This window comes from Crinia signifera, chromosome 19, assembly GCF_055691185.1.
Source record: "Crinia signifera chromosome 19, ASM5569118v1, whole genome shotgun sequence".
Classification (NCBI taxonomy): domain Eukaryota; kingdom Metazoa; phylum Chordata; class Amphibia; order Anura; family Myobatrachidae; genus Crinia; species Crinia signifera.
In genome coordinates, this window is record NC_139226.1 from 25,871,072 (window position 1) to 25,884,280 (window position 13,209).

Genomic DNA, 13,209 nt, shown 5'->3' on the forward strand with positions numbered 1-13,209 from the left:
TATATTAGTTAATCATGACAAGGCAATATATTATTTAGTATTGGCAGCAGTTCAGTGAATGGCAAATGGTATCCGCTCAATGCAGGCAGTGTTCCCTCTAAGCTGTGCGCACGTGCGCGCGCACACAACTCGACGAGCGTGCGCACAGACATTACAACAGAGCGCACAAAGCAGCAGTGGTCCCTTTTTGCAGTTGTGGACTCAATTACTGTGTGTTTCACCCAATAACTACATTGTGGGCTGTGTTTTGAATGTTTAAATGTTTAATATCATTTTGAAGTAAAGTTAACACAAATGCTGGATGTCATTTTCCAGTTATATATAAGTGACGCACAAAAATGTAAATTTCCTTCCAAAGTTGCACAGCCAAAATCTTTAGCCGCACACAGCCTTCGTAAAATTAGAGGGAACATTGAATGCAGGGTTAATAAGCCGGTGTGGAGGAAATAGCCAGTCCTTTTAGCATGTAGGATAACACGCATATGTTGTTAATTTGGCAAAGAGTCTTTCCCCAAATAAGGCAGAAATAGTTGTAGGCTTTACCCTTGTATGTACTCACAGTGAGCGTGCCAGTTCTTAGATTGCTCACCTAGATGTAGGCGGTATCCAGTCGCTGTTTGTATAGATTTCACCGCCCGGCGGTTGTTTGAAGTTGTGACGGAAAGCCGGTAATTTTAGACGTCGGGTAGATCCGGAGTGCACAGCCGCACTCTACGGGCAAATATATCTAAGTTGATAGCTAGCCTATCAGGAGTTCCCCCTAAATCCTCCTTGTGGCACTACAGGAACCAGCATGCCCTCCAAATGCAGGCCCAAACAAATGCCTCTTGCATGTAAAAACTTAGATATATTGTTTCCAGTGAACAGTGGTTACGAAACGCGTTGACGTCATTCTATTTCCTGTGGAGTCTCCAGACTATCCTACTCGGCTTCTACAAGTCACGCCGAATGTGCCTGACAATTATCCATCCAAGGTAGAAAACAGCACAGACGGTACATTTGCCCGTAGAGTGCGGCTGTGCACTCCGGATCTACCCGAGGTCTAAAATTACCGGCTTTCCATCACAACTTGAAACAGCCGCCGGGCAGTGAAATCTATACAAACAGCGACTGGATACCGCCTACAGCTAGGTGAGCAATCTAAGAACTGGCACGCTCACTGTGACTACATACAAGGGTAAAGCCTACAACTGTTTCTGCCCTATTTGGGGAAAGACTCTTTGCCAAATTAACAACATATGCGTGTTATCCTACATGCTAAAAGGACTGGCTATTTCCTCCACACAGGCTTATTAACCCTGCATTGAGCAGATACCATTTGCCATTCACTGAACTGCTGCCAATCTATATAATAAGTTGCAGAGTCTGTGTGCGTGTGTGTGTGTGCGTGTCCGTCGCATTGCGGACACACCGTGGCACTCAGAGACACCAAATTTGGCAACAAGATACTTCTGGACCCGTTGGTGTGCACCTCGAAGCCGTTTTTGGGAAATTTCACTTAGAATTTTAAAAAACAACAAGTTTTAATTTTCCTTCATTGATGATCTGGGGAAAAGATCGACGATCTGGGAAACAGTGGACAAAGGAACAACTCCACACCTGATTTCATTGCTGTCTTTGAGTATGACAGACACATGCTAACATTATGGTGAAGGCTTTAAACAATTAGGAAATAATTGAGGATATACATAGACCACACATAACACACACACACGTACACATTGTACACGCACACACAGTACACCACATACGCACACATAGCACACAACACACACATTTATACGTAGAGCACCTTACACACTTAAGCTGTGTACACACGGGGGAGATAGGGGCTGAAATCTGTTGAAACACACCGCATGCAGTACAATACAAATCCATACACACTACAACACACACCCAAAAACAGTACAACAAACACACAACTCCTGGCTTCAATCAATTCTATGGAGACGGACCACGATAAAATGGCCAAACCCATAAAGCAGACAGTTCTCTGAAACTGTTTGCGGTATGGGGGCGGCCATTTTATCGTGGTCCGTCTGCATAGAATTATTCATTGAAGCCCATTAACGGTGGGGGTGGGGAGGCCGGCGGGGAGGGGGGGAGGCGCCCCCCCAAACCAAGCTACGCCACTGAGAACACACACACTTAAACATTGCCAGGATATGCACAGCACACTACACACACATATATACGTAACGCAACTCACAAACTTACACATTCAGCAGATATACACACAACACAACACACACACACACATAACACACAACTCACAGTACAACACACACCAACATTCACTACAACACACACCCAAAAACAGTACAATACACAGAACACACACTTAAACATTGCACAGATACACACACATAACATACCTCTAACAGCACAACACACACCCACATTCACCACACACACCCAAAAAACAGTACAACACACACAAAACACACATTTAAACTTTGCACAGATACACAAAGACACAACACACACATACTGTATATACATAGCACACCTCACACACTTACGCATTGGACAGATACATACAATAGTACAATGGGAGATGTCTACTACAGTTCTGCGCCAGGCCGCCACAGAAATTCCAAAGAAGGGTATCCAAGCAACCTTCAACAATTAAAACATCCAAACAGCAAAAGTTTTGCAACTCCAGGTGGCGCCAGTGAGTCAGTGACTGACTCACTGGCGCCATCTGGAGTTGCAAAACTTTTGCTGTTTAGATACATACAATATAACACACAAAACCACATACATTACAACACACACACAAAAACAGTACAACACACACAGACACACAGAACACATAAAAAATAATTTGCCGTTTATTTAACAGTCTGTACCGGCAAATAAAAACTGTACCTAATGTACCATTTCTACTTTGTTCCCCATATCCGTCTCTCCAGTCCTCCAGTTGCACTGTGAAATCTTTGTCCTGGCCAATGCACCCATTGATCAATACAAAGTGGGTACACTGCACTCACCCTGTTAGTCAGTTGGATATCAGGCACTGCTCTGCCTTAAGGGTTTCCCAGACTCTTTTGGTTCATAGATAATGTTTGGTCGATGGGCATGAGCGCTGCATGCATTTGTTTGAATGTTATGAGTGTAAGAAGTTGAAGAATAAGACTGAGATGAAGATTTGTCATGTTATAGTGTACAATTTACTCAATAAATCGTGAAAAAAATATGTGTACATAGAAGTACAATCAAGAAATGAAAGTAGGATTAAAAAATAAATTATGATTCAAACTGATAATTGTTTGGATGGCGGTGGGTTGCGAAACAAATCTATAGGTGGAGGGGGTATGGATATTGTGGGCATAATTGGTGTTTGGTACACCTACAGGGGGTACCCAGATGATGAGAAATTTTCACTACAGTGTCACCGTAGGGGTATTTCCAATTGGAGTTCAGGTGGTCTTTTAGGGACCCCTTTACAATTCCGTTGGTCTCTTCTCCTGGAGCCTATGGTCTCCCTCAGTGATTGACTATCATTAAGGGAGACCGTAAGCTCAAGGAGAAGAGACCTACAGGATTGTAAAGGGTCCCTTAAAGACCACCTGGACCCCAATTGGGAATCCCCCTATGGTGACAATGTGACCGTGACACTGTAGTGAAAATCCCATCAATTGAGGGCCCCATGTAGGTGCAACAAACACCAATTATGCCCACAATATCCATACCCCCACCTATAGATTTGTTTCACAACCCACCCCATCCAAACAATTATCAGTTTGAATCAGAACTTCTTTTTTAATCCTACTTTCATTTCTTGATTGTACTTCTATGTACACTTACATTTTTTCACGATTTATTGAGTAAATTGTACACTTTGTAACATGGCAATTCTTTTTCTCAGTCTTATTCTTCAACTTCTTACACTCAAATCTTATCAATGCACCCATTGATGATTGTGATGGCTGGATCAGTGGATTGGCTTGGCGGGTGTAGAGAAGAATTTGGCCCATTGCACCCATTCCCAGTAGGGCATTACAGTGGTGCGGGTAGCGTGCGTTGCGTCATGACATCATGTGGCCAGGCCCGTGGACCTGCTCCCACACTCAGGGGCTGCCCCACTGTTTGGTAGAGATGCCCGGTGCATGTGCTTTACAGATCCCCAGACCTCAGAGACTGCTGCAGGTTCGGTGAGGGGAGTGGCAGTGGCAGGGAGCAGTGAATTTTAAATTAATTATGGCAGGGTAAGTAACGCCCACCCCGGTCCCTTCGCACTCAGCGCCTGTAATTACACACCCTAGAAACTGTACAATTTGAAAGTATAGAAATGGAGGTGTGGCCACGTCCCTTTCTGATTTTGTACCGATTTCTGACCCTCAGATGTTGGAGGATATGTCATACAGTAGGTGCTAAATCTCAGGAGTGGATGTGGAATTCATCAACACATACAAGTTATCAACTCAGGAGCGTTGTGTTTCAAACAACAACACCACACCGGATTTCATTGCCGTCATTGAGTATCAATGCAAACACATTCTAACATTATGGTGGAATCTATAACAAATTACAATCTTAGGTCTTTGGCACAGCATACTGTAAGATGACATTTTTCAGCAATTTTGGAAATAAAGAAACCCCAAGGGTTTCCCGGGCAACGCCGGGCGGGTCAGCTAGTACTAAATAATATATTGCCTTGTCATGATTAACTAATATAGATCTGGAGACATCCCTTTATTTAAGTGCTATTCTGTACTAATCAAGTTACATTCTAGATATTTTATATCTGTTTATAGTGTATGTGTATTTAATTGTATTTGTGTGATACATTTTTAATAATATTATAAAATTGTTACAAATTTAAACAGTGTGTCCGGATCATTCTTAACCGGCAGACCTATGTAAGAATTTATTCTCAGCAGCGCAAAGTATCATAAAATTCTTTTTTAAACCATAGGTAAAGCCTAATCATAACCTAACAATGTCGACATTTCACATGGTGACATTTCAAATGTCAACATTGTGAGCTTGTTGACAGTTTGAAGATATATTCAAATTGTAGACAACGCCAAAGGGTGACTCATCTATAAAAAAAATTATTGGTGGCCCACAGTCCAACAACCAGTCAATGTGACAATGATTAATGGTGCTGAGCATTGGGAGCCAAGGCACAGTTTCAAAACTGTAAATAGGTCGGACAGTGGGAATGATGGGGAGGGCTGTAGAGAGTCTACTAAGGGGGAGGTGGGTACGAGGAAGTTAGTAAGGAATACAAATAAGTCCAGAGGAGAAATTCAACACAATGTTAGGGATGCAAATAAAAATAAACATAAATTAAAATGCCTACTGGCTAATGCAAGCAGCTTAGCAGGTAAAATCGGGGAACTTAAAACTGTGGTCCCTAGGGATGATTATGACATAATTGGTATTACAGAAACATGGTGTAACGAGTCGCACAATTGGGCATTATGCATGGAGGGATATACACTCTACAAAAAAGATAGGGAAAATAGAAAGGGCGGTGGGGGTGTGCCTATATGTAAAAAATAACTTAACATCGTCTGAGAAAGAAATGAGCACAGGTGCAGAGGAAGATTACACGGAGGCCGTGTGGGCAGAGATAACTGACAATAACAAAAAACCTAATAACAGAATTTTAATAGGGGTATGCTATAGACCACCGAACATAAACGAAGGGGACAAGTCTCTTCTTTTAAACCAAATCAAACAATCATCAGATCAGGGTCAGGTATTGATTATGGGGGATTTTAATTTACCTGATGTTGATTGGAAAAACGAAACAGGTAAAACAGCAAGAAGCAGTGGGTTCCTAAGCTTACTCAAAGACCAGTTTATCACACAAACGGTAGAAGCTCCAACTCGTAATAAGGCATTATTGGATTTGGTATTAACAAATAACATAGATTTAGTTTCAAACACAAAAGTAATTGAACACCTAGGGAACAGTGACCACAATATGGTTTCACTGGAAATCAACTTCAGTAAATTACATCATAAAGGATCGACAAAAATACTAAACTTCAGAACAGCTAACTTCGAATTATTCAGAGAAGCCCTAAAAAGAATTGTGTGGGAAACAGTTTTTGAGGGGATAAATGCTGAGGAAATGTGGGATACTCTTAAAAATGTACTCGAATCATTAATTATTAAATACATTCCTAAAGTAACTAAGGGTAAATTCAATAAAAAAAAGCCACCATGGTTGGACAAAAAGTTAGGTCAGCAATCAACAATAAAACAAAAGCATTTAAATTCTATAAAAATAACTTAAACGAGGAGGCGTTCGCCAAATACAAAGAATCAAACAAAATTTGCAAAGGCAATCAAAGTAGCTAAAAGGGATTATGAAGAGCGCATAGCCACTGAAAGTAAAACTAACCCCAAGAAGTTTTTCAAATACATAAATAGTAAACGTATAATTAAGGACATCATAGGCCCACTAACCGATATCAATGGAAAAAGTTTTACGTAGGATAAGGGAAAAGCAGAACTGTTAAATGAGTTCTTCTCATCAGTGTTTACTAAGGGAGAGCAGACTGTGGAACGCACACATACCACAAATGGGATGAACAAGCCGGACCTCAATATTGAATTCTCTACCGAGGAAATAATATTGAGGCTCAGCAAAATCAAAACAAATAAATCACCTGGGCCAGATGGGATTCATCCGAGGGTACTAATGGAATTAAGGGAGGAATTAGCTTCCCCTCTACATTATATATTTGATAATTCACTATCATCAGGAAAGGTACCAAAAGACTGGAGAATAGCAGAGGTAGTGCCATTATTCAAAAAAGGAAAAAAGGAGGATCCCGCTAATTACAGACCTGTTAGTTTAACATCAATAGTGGGTAAACTATTTGAAGGATTTTTAAGAGATGGTATCCAGGAATATTTAGAAACATAGTTTACTCAGTAATAACCAGCATGGGTTCGTGAAAAATCATTCATGCCAAACTAATCTACTTGGTTTCTATGAAGAGGTTAGCAAAAACCTTGATAATGGAAACGCTGTAGATGTGATTTTCCTAGATTTTGCTAAAGCCTTCGACACAGTACCACACAAGAGGTTGATAAATAAAATGGAGGACATGGGATTAGGGGCAAATATCTGTAGATGGGTAGGGAACTGGCTGTGTAATAGAGAACAAAGAGTGGTCATGAACAGTGCCGTATCAAATATGATACCAGTACTAAGTGGAGTGCCACAGGGTTCGGTTCTTGGGCCCATTTTGTTTAACATTTTTATTAATGATATTGGGATGGGGTTACTCAGCAATGTATCCATCTTTGCGGACGATACAAAACTGAGCAGAGTTATTAAATCATCAGAAGATGTCACCACGCTTTAAAATGATCTTGATAATCGATGACTGGGCAAAAAAGTGGAAGATGAGGTTCAATGTGGACAAATGCAAGGTCATGCACCTTGGGAGACATAACCAGTGTGCTAGTTATAACCTAAGCGGGGATGAATTGGGTAAGTCAGTACTCGAAAAGGATCTAGAAGTCCAAATAGACAACAAACTGGGGTGTAGTGCTCAATGTAATATAACAACAAAAAAGGCCAACAAAATTCTTGCATGTATTAAAAGGGGCATGGAAACTAGGGACTCAATAGTAATTATGCCTCTGTACAAATCATTGGTTAGACCGCACCTCGAATATGCAGTGCAGTTCTGGGCCCCGCACTATAAAAAGGACATCATAGAATTAGAAAAAATCCAAAGAGCAACAAAGCTTATTAGGGGAGAATTTAAGGTACGAGGAAAGATTAAAAAATTTGAGACTATTTACACTAGAGAAAAGACGTTTAAGGGGGGATATGCTCAACATGTATAAATATATTAGGGGCCAATATAAGGAACTGTCAAACACCCTTTTTTCTACTAGAAAGGAATCTAGGACGTGAGGGCACGAGTTTGGATTAGAAGAAAAAAGATTTTGTTCATCTAGAAGAAAAAATTTATTTACAGTCAGAGCAGTCAAACTTTGGAACTCTCTTCCTGGAGAAGTGGTGTCGGCAGACACTATAAATACGTTTAAAATAAGGTTTGATAAACATTTATTGGTTAAAAACATCCATGGGTACGAAAAAGTAACATAATCTGTCTTAAAAATATCATAACATACTATACAACAAGGGATAAGCTACTGTAAACATAGGTTGAACTAGATGGACGCAAGTCTTTATTCAGCCTCACCTACTATGTAACTCACTGACTGCACTAGTGTGCAGTGCATTACTGGGAGTTGACTACGTCCCATGAGACTTTGCACAAGCGGTCAGAGGCGGGGAAGCTTGTGCTGAGCTCTGCTTGGTGAAGCTCATCATATGCTTCTCAGGCCCATGGAGGACAGCAGCAGCAGCGGCCTCATCATGGGAGGGTTTTTAATCAGAGGCAGCCCTGAGCTTCTCAGGGCACCTACAGAGTAAGGTACAGAGGGACAAACACAGGCTTTTCATGTGGTATTTTATTTATGTTTATATTAATCCCCCCCCCTGCAGTTACCCAGTTTATACTGCCTTTACTCTATGTTTTAACAGTGTAATATTCTCCTGTGCAGTTTGTGGCCAGTAATGACAAATGGGAGGGGGCCCCCTGTCTAAAGTGACCCAGGCCCCCAAAGGCTTAATCCAGCCCTGGACGGGGTGGATGGCTTTCCATAGCGCCCTACTATGAAAAGTTGGCCAACCCGGGAAAAATAGATTGGACGGGCAAAGAAAATCTCTCAGTGTGTATGCACCTTAAGGCACGAGCTGTGGAGTCCGTGATGCCAGGGGGTTTCAACCACAGTGTGTCAGTAACCCCAGTAAGCAAATAATATTATAGGGACATGGTTAATGAAAGAGACATCTGTGGTATCCTTTCACGCATCTGGTGGCGGGTGACCCTTTTTGCAGTCATCACCGCCACAACCAAACTCAAGGGTCTATTCATGAAGCAGTAAAAAGAGAGGAGAAATGAACCAGTGGACAAGTTGCCCATCACAATCAATCAGCTTTGAAGTAACATTTATCAGGTGCGTTCTATAAAATGATACAGAGCAGCTGATTGGTTGCCATGGCAAACCACCACTAGCTCACTTTTCACTGTTTTGTGAATCAGCCTGGTTCCATCGCTGGTTCTGTTGAGGTGCTATAGGGCTGGTGAAACCATATGCAATCATGACATTAATGGACACCTAGTACAAGTGCTACTGTATATGATGGATGTACCTTGAGATGCATCTATCTCACTGTATTCTTGCAAATAGATTTTATGCATCTAGTCACAACATATAAAGAATTCTGTGAGTGCAAGCGGGTTCCCGCACCTGTATGGGCACAGTATGGGGAAATGTTTTGAGATACAAATCTACGACAATAATTTCAAATGCAAAGCCAACCTGGGAGACACACAGCTATTGCGAAATTGGCTATAATTAGGCTTTATCTCTGCGTGATGTAAGAATTTTGGGTATGCTGGTCTTTGTACAATGTGACCTTTGTGATGTCATCACCAGTGCCGGTCTCCGGGGTGAACCTGACCAGTAACACATCAGACTCGCTGGTCTGGCCAGGAATTAATTCAACGTCGCTGCACTGTTCTAGTGCCGGTACAAATGTCAGCTTCTCCTGGAGCCTACAGGGGGCAGCACTGCCTCAGGACCCCCGATACCGTATGACAGAGGATAACTCCACCCTCATTATCAGCCCCGTCTCAGCCAATGATAATGGAAACTTTACCTGCACAGCTTCAAACCCTGCAAACAACATGACCAGCAATGGCGTACAGCTCAGCCTGGCCGGTGAGTAATACATGGAAATAGAGAATGTTAGTAAATACAGCAGGGCTGGACAATTCGGTCCTCGAGATCTACCAACGGTCCATGTTTTCCAAATCACCTAGCTGGTGCACAGGTGCAGTCATTACTCACTTTCAAATATCCCAGACTCCCTAGCTGGTGCACAGCTGTAGTCATTACTAACGGTTACATTTCCCAGACTCCCTAGTTGGTGAACAGGAGCAGTCATTACTAACTGTCACATTTCCCAGACTCCCTAGCTCTGGGGTAGCCAACTCCAGTCCTTGAGAGCTACCAACAGTTGATGTTTTCCAGATCTCCTCACAGAATCACAAGTGAAGTAATTAGCTCCACCTGTGGATCATTTAAAATGTGTCAGTGAGTAATGAGTGCACCTTTGCAGAAGCTAGGTTTCCTGGAATTGTGAACTGTTGGTAGCTCTCGAGGACTGGAGTTGCCTAGTGCACTGCTGTAATCCGAATCAGATGTATTGGCCAGGTATACTAGAAATCAGATTTGGATTGCTGTGAAACAGCCAGGGTGGGAACAAATAAAACAATGACAGTACAGATATATATCACATGTACAGATATGCACTAAATCAGTGGTTCCCAACCCTGGTCCTCAAGTACCCCCAACAGTGCATGTTTTCCAGGTCTCCACACAGAATCACAAGTGACATAATTAGCTCCACCTGTGGATCTTTTAAAATGTGTCTGAATAATGAGTGCACCTGCTGGTCCCGGCCGGTTGGCACGGCCTAGTGACACGGCCAATGGTGGTCCCTCACTCCCAGACTCGCCGGGGCAGTCGCTGATGCCGCAGCTCCCGGATTCACTCACCGGTCCCGGCCGGGTGGCGCAGCATAGTGACGTGGCCAATGGTGCTCACTCACTCCCAGACTCGCCGGAGCCATCGCGGACGCTGATGCCGCCTCCTGTGCCAATGTCTGGGTTGCACAGTCTGGTGACGCGGCTGATGATCGTGTCCTGTGCAAGGGGACAGTCGGCAGTCCTCCTCGGTGCTTTCTTCGTCTGCCTTTGCCGTTTCCATCCACAGCCTCCACCATTCAGGTGCTTCTCCCTCCACCGTCCCTACAGTCTCCTCCTCCGGGGGTCGAGGATGGGAGCACGGAGGTCGGAAGCTCCATGTGCATGCGACCATCCCCGGCCCCCACTTACACAAAAAAAAAACTGTCTGTCACATTTCAAACATGCTGCATTCATTCCTACTATAGATCCCCAGGTTGCCTGATATACATGCACTGTTGGTAGATCTTGAGGACAGGTTTGGCCACCCCTGAAATATATTTTATTAATTTATGCTGTCTCTCTGTTTTGTTACTACAGTGTTTGTTGTTTTATATCTGCATCACACTTATCTACACAGTGGGACAGTCCTGAAACATGGGTTTTGTCTCCTATGAGATGCATGATACATTATGGCCCTGATTCTGGTTCACTCGCAAAAGCAAATTCTCTCTCTAATGCAGGGTTGCCTAACTGACCCTGTTGCTCTGTTCCTGGGCTTCCCTGGTAATATAGATTGCCATCTAGGGTGACCAACTCATCCCTTTAATCCGAGACACATATTAATTACACAGGTTCTGTGGCTGGCTTTCACCTGGTTTTAAACTACCACACCTCAAGACTCCATTTCACCTGGTTTTAAACTGCCACAGAACCTGTGTAATTAATATGTGTCCCGGATTAAAGGGATGAGTTGGTCACCCTATTGCCATCACCTGTACTGAGCTAGGTAATTGATAAGAAAGGTGTCACCAGAGGTGATGGCAATCATACATTACCAGGGAAGCCCAGGAAGAGAGCATTGTCTCCCTGAAGGAGAGGGTCAGGTAGGCAACCCTGCTCTAATGGACAAAACCAATGTGAACTGCAGGTGGGGCAGATGTAACATATGCAGACAGAGTTAGATTTGGGTGAGTTATTTTGTTTCTGTGCAGTGTAAATATTGGCTACTTTATTTTTACCCTGCAATATAGATATCAATTTGAACTTTGAAGTAAAAACCTCACCCAAATCATAACTCCCAACATGACCCTCTCCAGGAGGGACACAAGACTCTGTTTCTGGACATCCCTCTTAATTTATGATTGCCATCACCTGTGTTGAGCAGGTTAAGTGATCAGAAAGGCCACAGGGGATGGTAATCCTAGATTAAGGGGGTAGTCTAGGAACAGAGAATTGTGTCCCTCCTGGAGAGGGTCATGTTGGGAGGTATACCCAAATCTTATGGGGCCCATACATTAGCAATTAATTGTGACAATCCTGAGATCTGGAGATGATTGCCACAATTAATTGTAGATGTGTGGGCTCCCCCTTTTGGCAATCCCAATCAAGAATTAAGAGGGATCGCCAATCGATTGCTTAATCAGATTTTTAAACATGCTTAATAATCTGGTATTATCTGTGGATCTTTTTTATATGTGTGGGCATTCACAATTCGTCTTCTTCATCTATTTACATTATGAACAGACGAAATGACAATCGATTGGGCAATTTCCAGATATGAAGATGCAATCTTTAGATGGAAAAATCGGCCGATCACTGAAATAAATCTGTAATGTGTGGGCAAACTCAGATAGATTGTAGAATCCATTTATCTGGCCAAAAATCACTGGATCTGGAAATCCATTAATTGTGATTGCTGATGTATGGGGCCCATTACTCCCTCTGGTTTTGTCCATATGAGAGAGAATTTGCTTTTGATAGTGAACCAGAATCAGGGCATATACTCCACTCATGTACTGAATAAAGTACATATTATGTATGAATTATTTACCTATTAGTTTCCTACTTTGTTCTGCCACCTTATTCTGTCTCTGGATTGCAGCTGCGGTCTCTAACGTGACGCTGCGCAGTAACACATCAGACCTGCTCTGGGAGGGAGAGGATTCTGTGTCTCTGCATTGTTCCGCCCAAGGCTCAGCCGTCACTTTCTCCTGGCGACTGAATGGAGAACTATTGGGTGGGACCCAGCATCCATCTTATACCATTACACAGAGCGGCTCTCCCCCTAACTCCAATCTCACCATCAGCCCTGTCTCCAGGAACGACAGTGGACAATTCACTTGTACAGGATCTAACTTGGCAAACAATGAGACCAGTCCTGCAGTGACATTGGACCTGGCTTGTGAGTATTGCTGTGTGCTGTAAAACATTTCTAGTCTTTCAATGGCTGTTGTGTTTGACAGTGGTAATATAGGATACATTAGTGATATTTGGTGTATTAGGAAAATTGCATGAGCTACAACTCTGAGTTTAACCTCAGAATTTTGTTGTTGAGTCACTATTTTGACCTGGGCCCTGATTCCAGATATTATAACAGCAGCAATGATAGTGATATGGTGCCCATACACTAGGCGGGATACGGTCATTAGGTCTACACCAACTAGGTCAACAAGCATTGGGTCAA

The 13,209-nt window shown here is 42.8% G+C and overlaps 1 protein-coding gene across 7 annotated transcripts in view; it reads left to right on the top strand.

Moving 5' to 3' along the window:
- LOC146042259 (cell adhesion molecule CEACAM1-like) overlaps positions 1-13,209 on the top strand; it is a 131,373-nt gene that overhangs the window by 22,163 nt on the left and 96,001 nt on the right. For all 7 annotated transcript variants that reach the window (XM_083162186.1, XM_083162185.1, XM_083162187.1 and 4 more), the window contains 2 exons: positions 9,493-9,777; positions 12,628-12,927. In XM_083162186.1, coding sequence (XP_083018312.1) covers positions 9,493-9,777; positions 12,628-12,927 — 585 coding nt within the window. The remainder of the gene's footprint in view (positions 1-9,492; positions 9,778-12,627; positions 12,928-13,209) is intronic.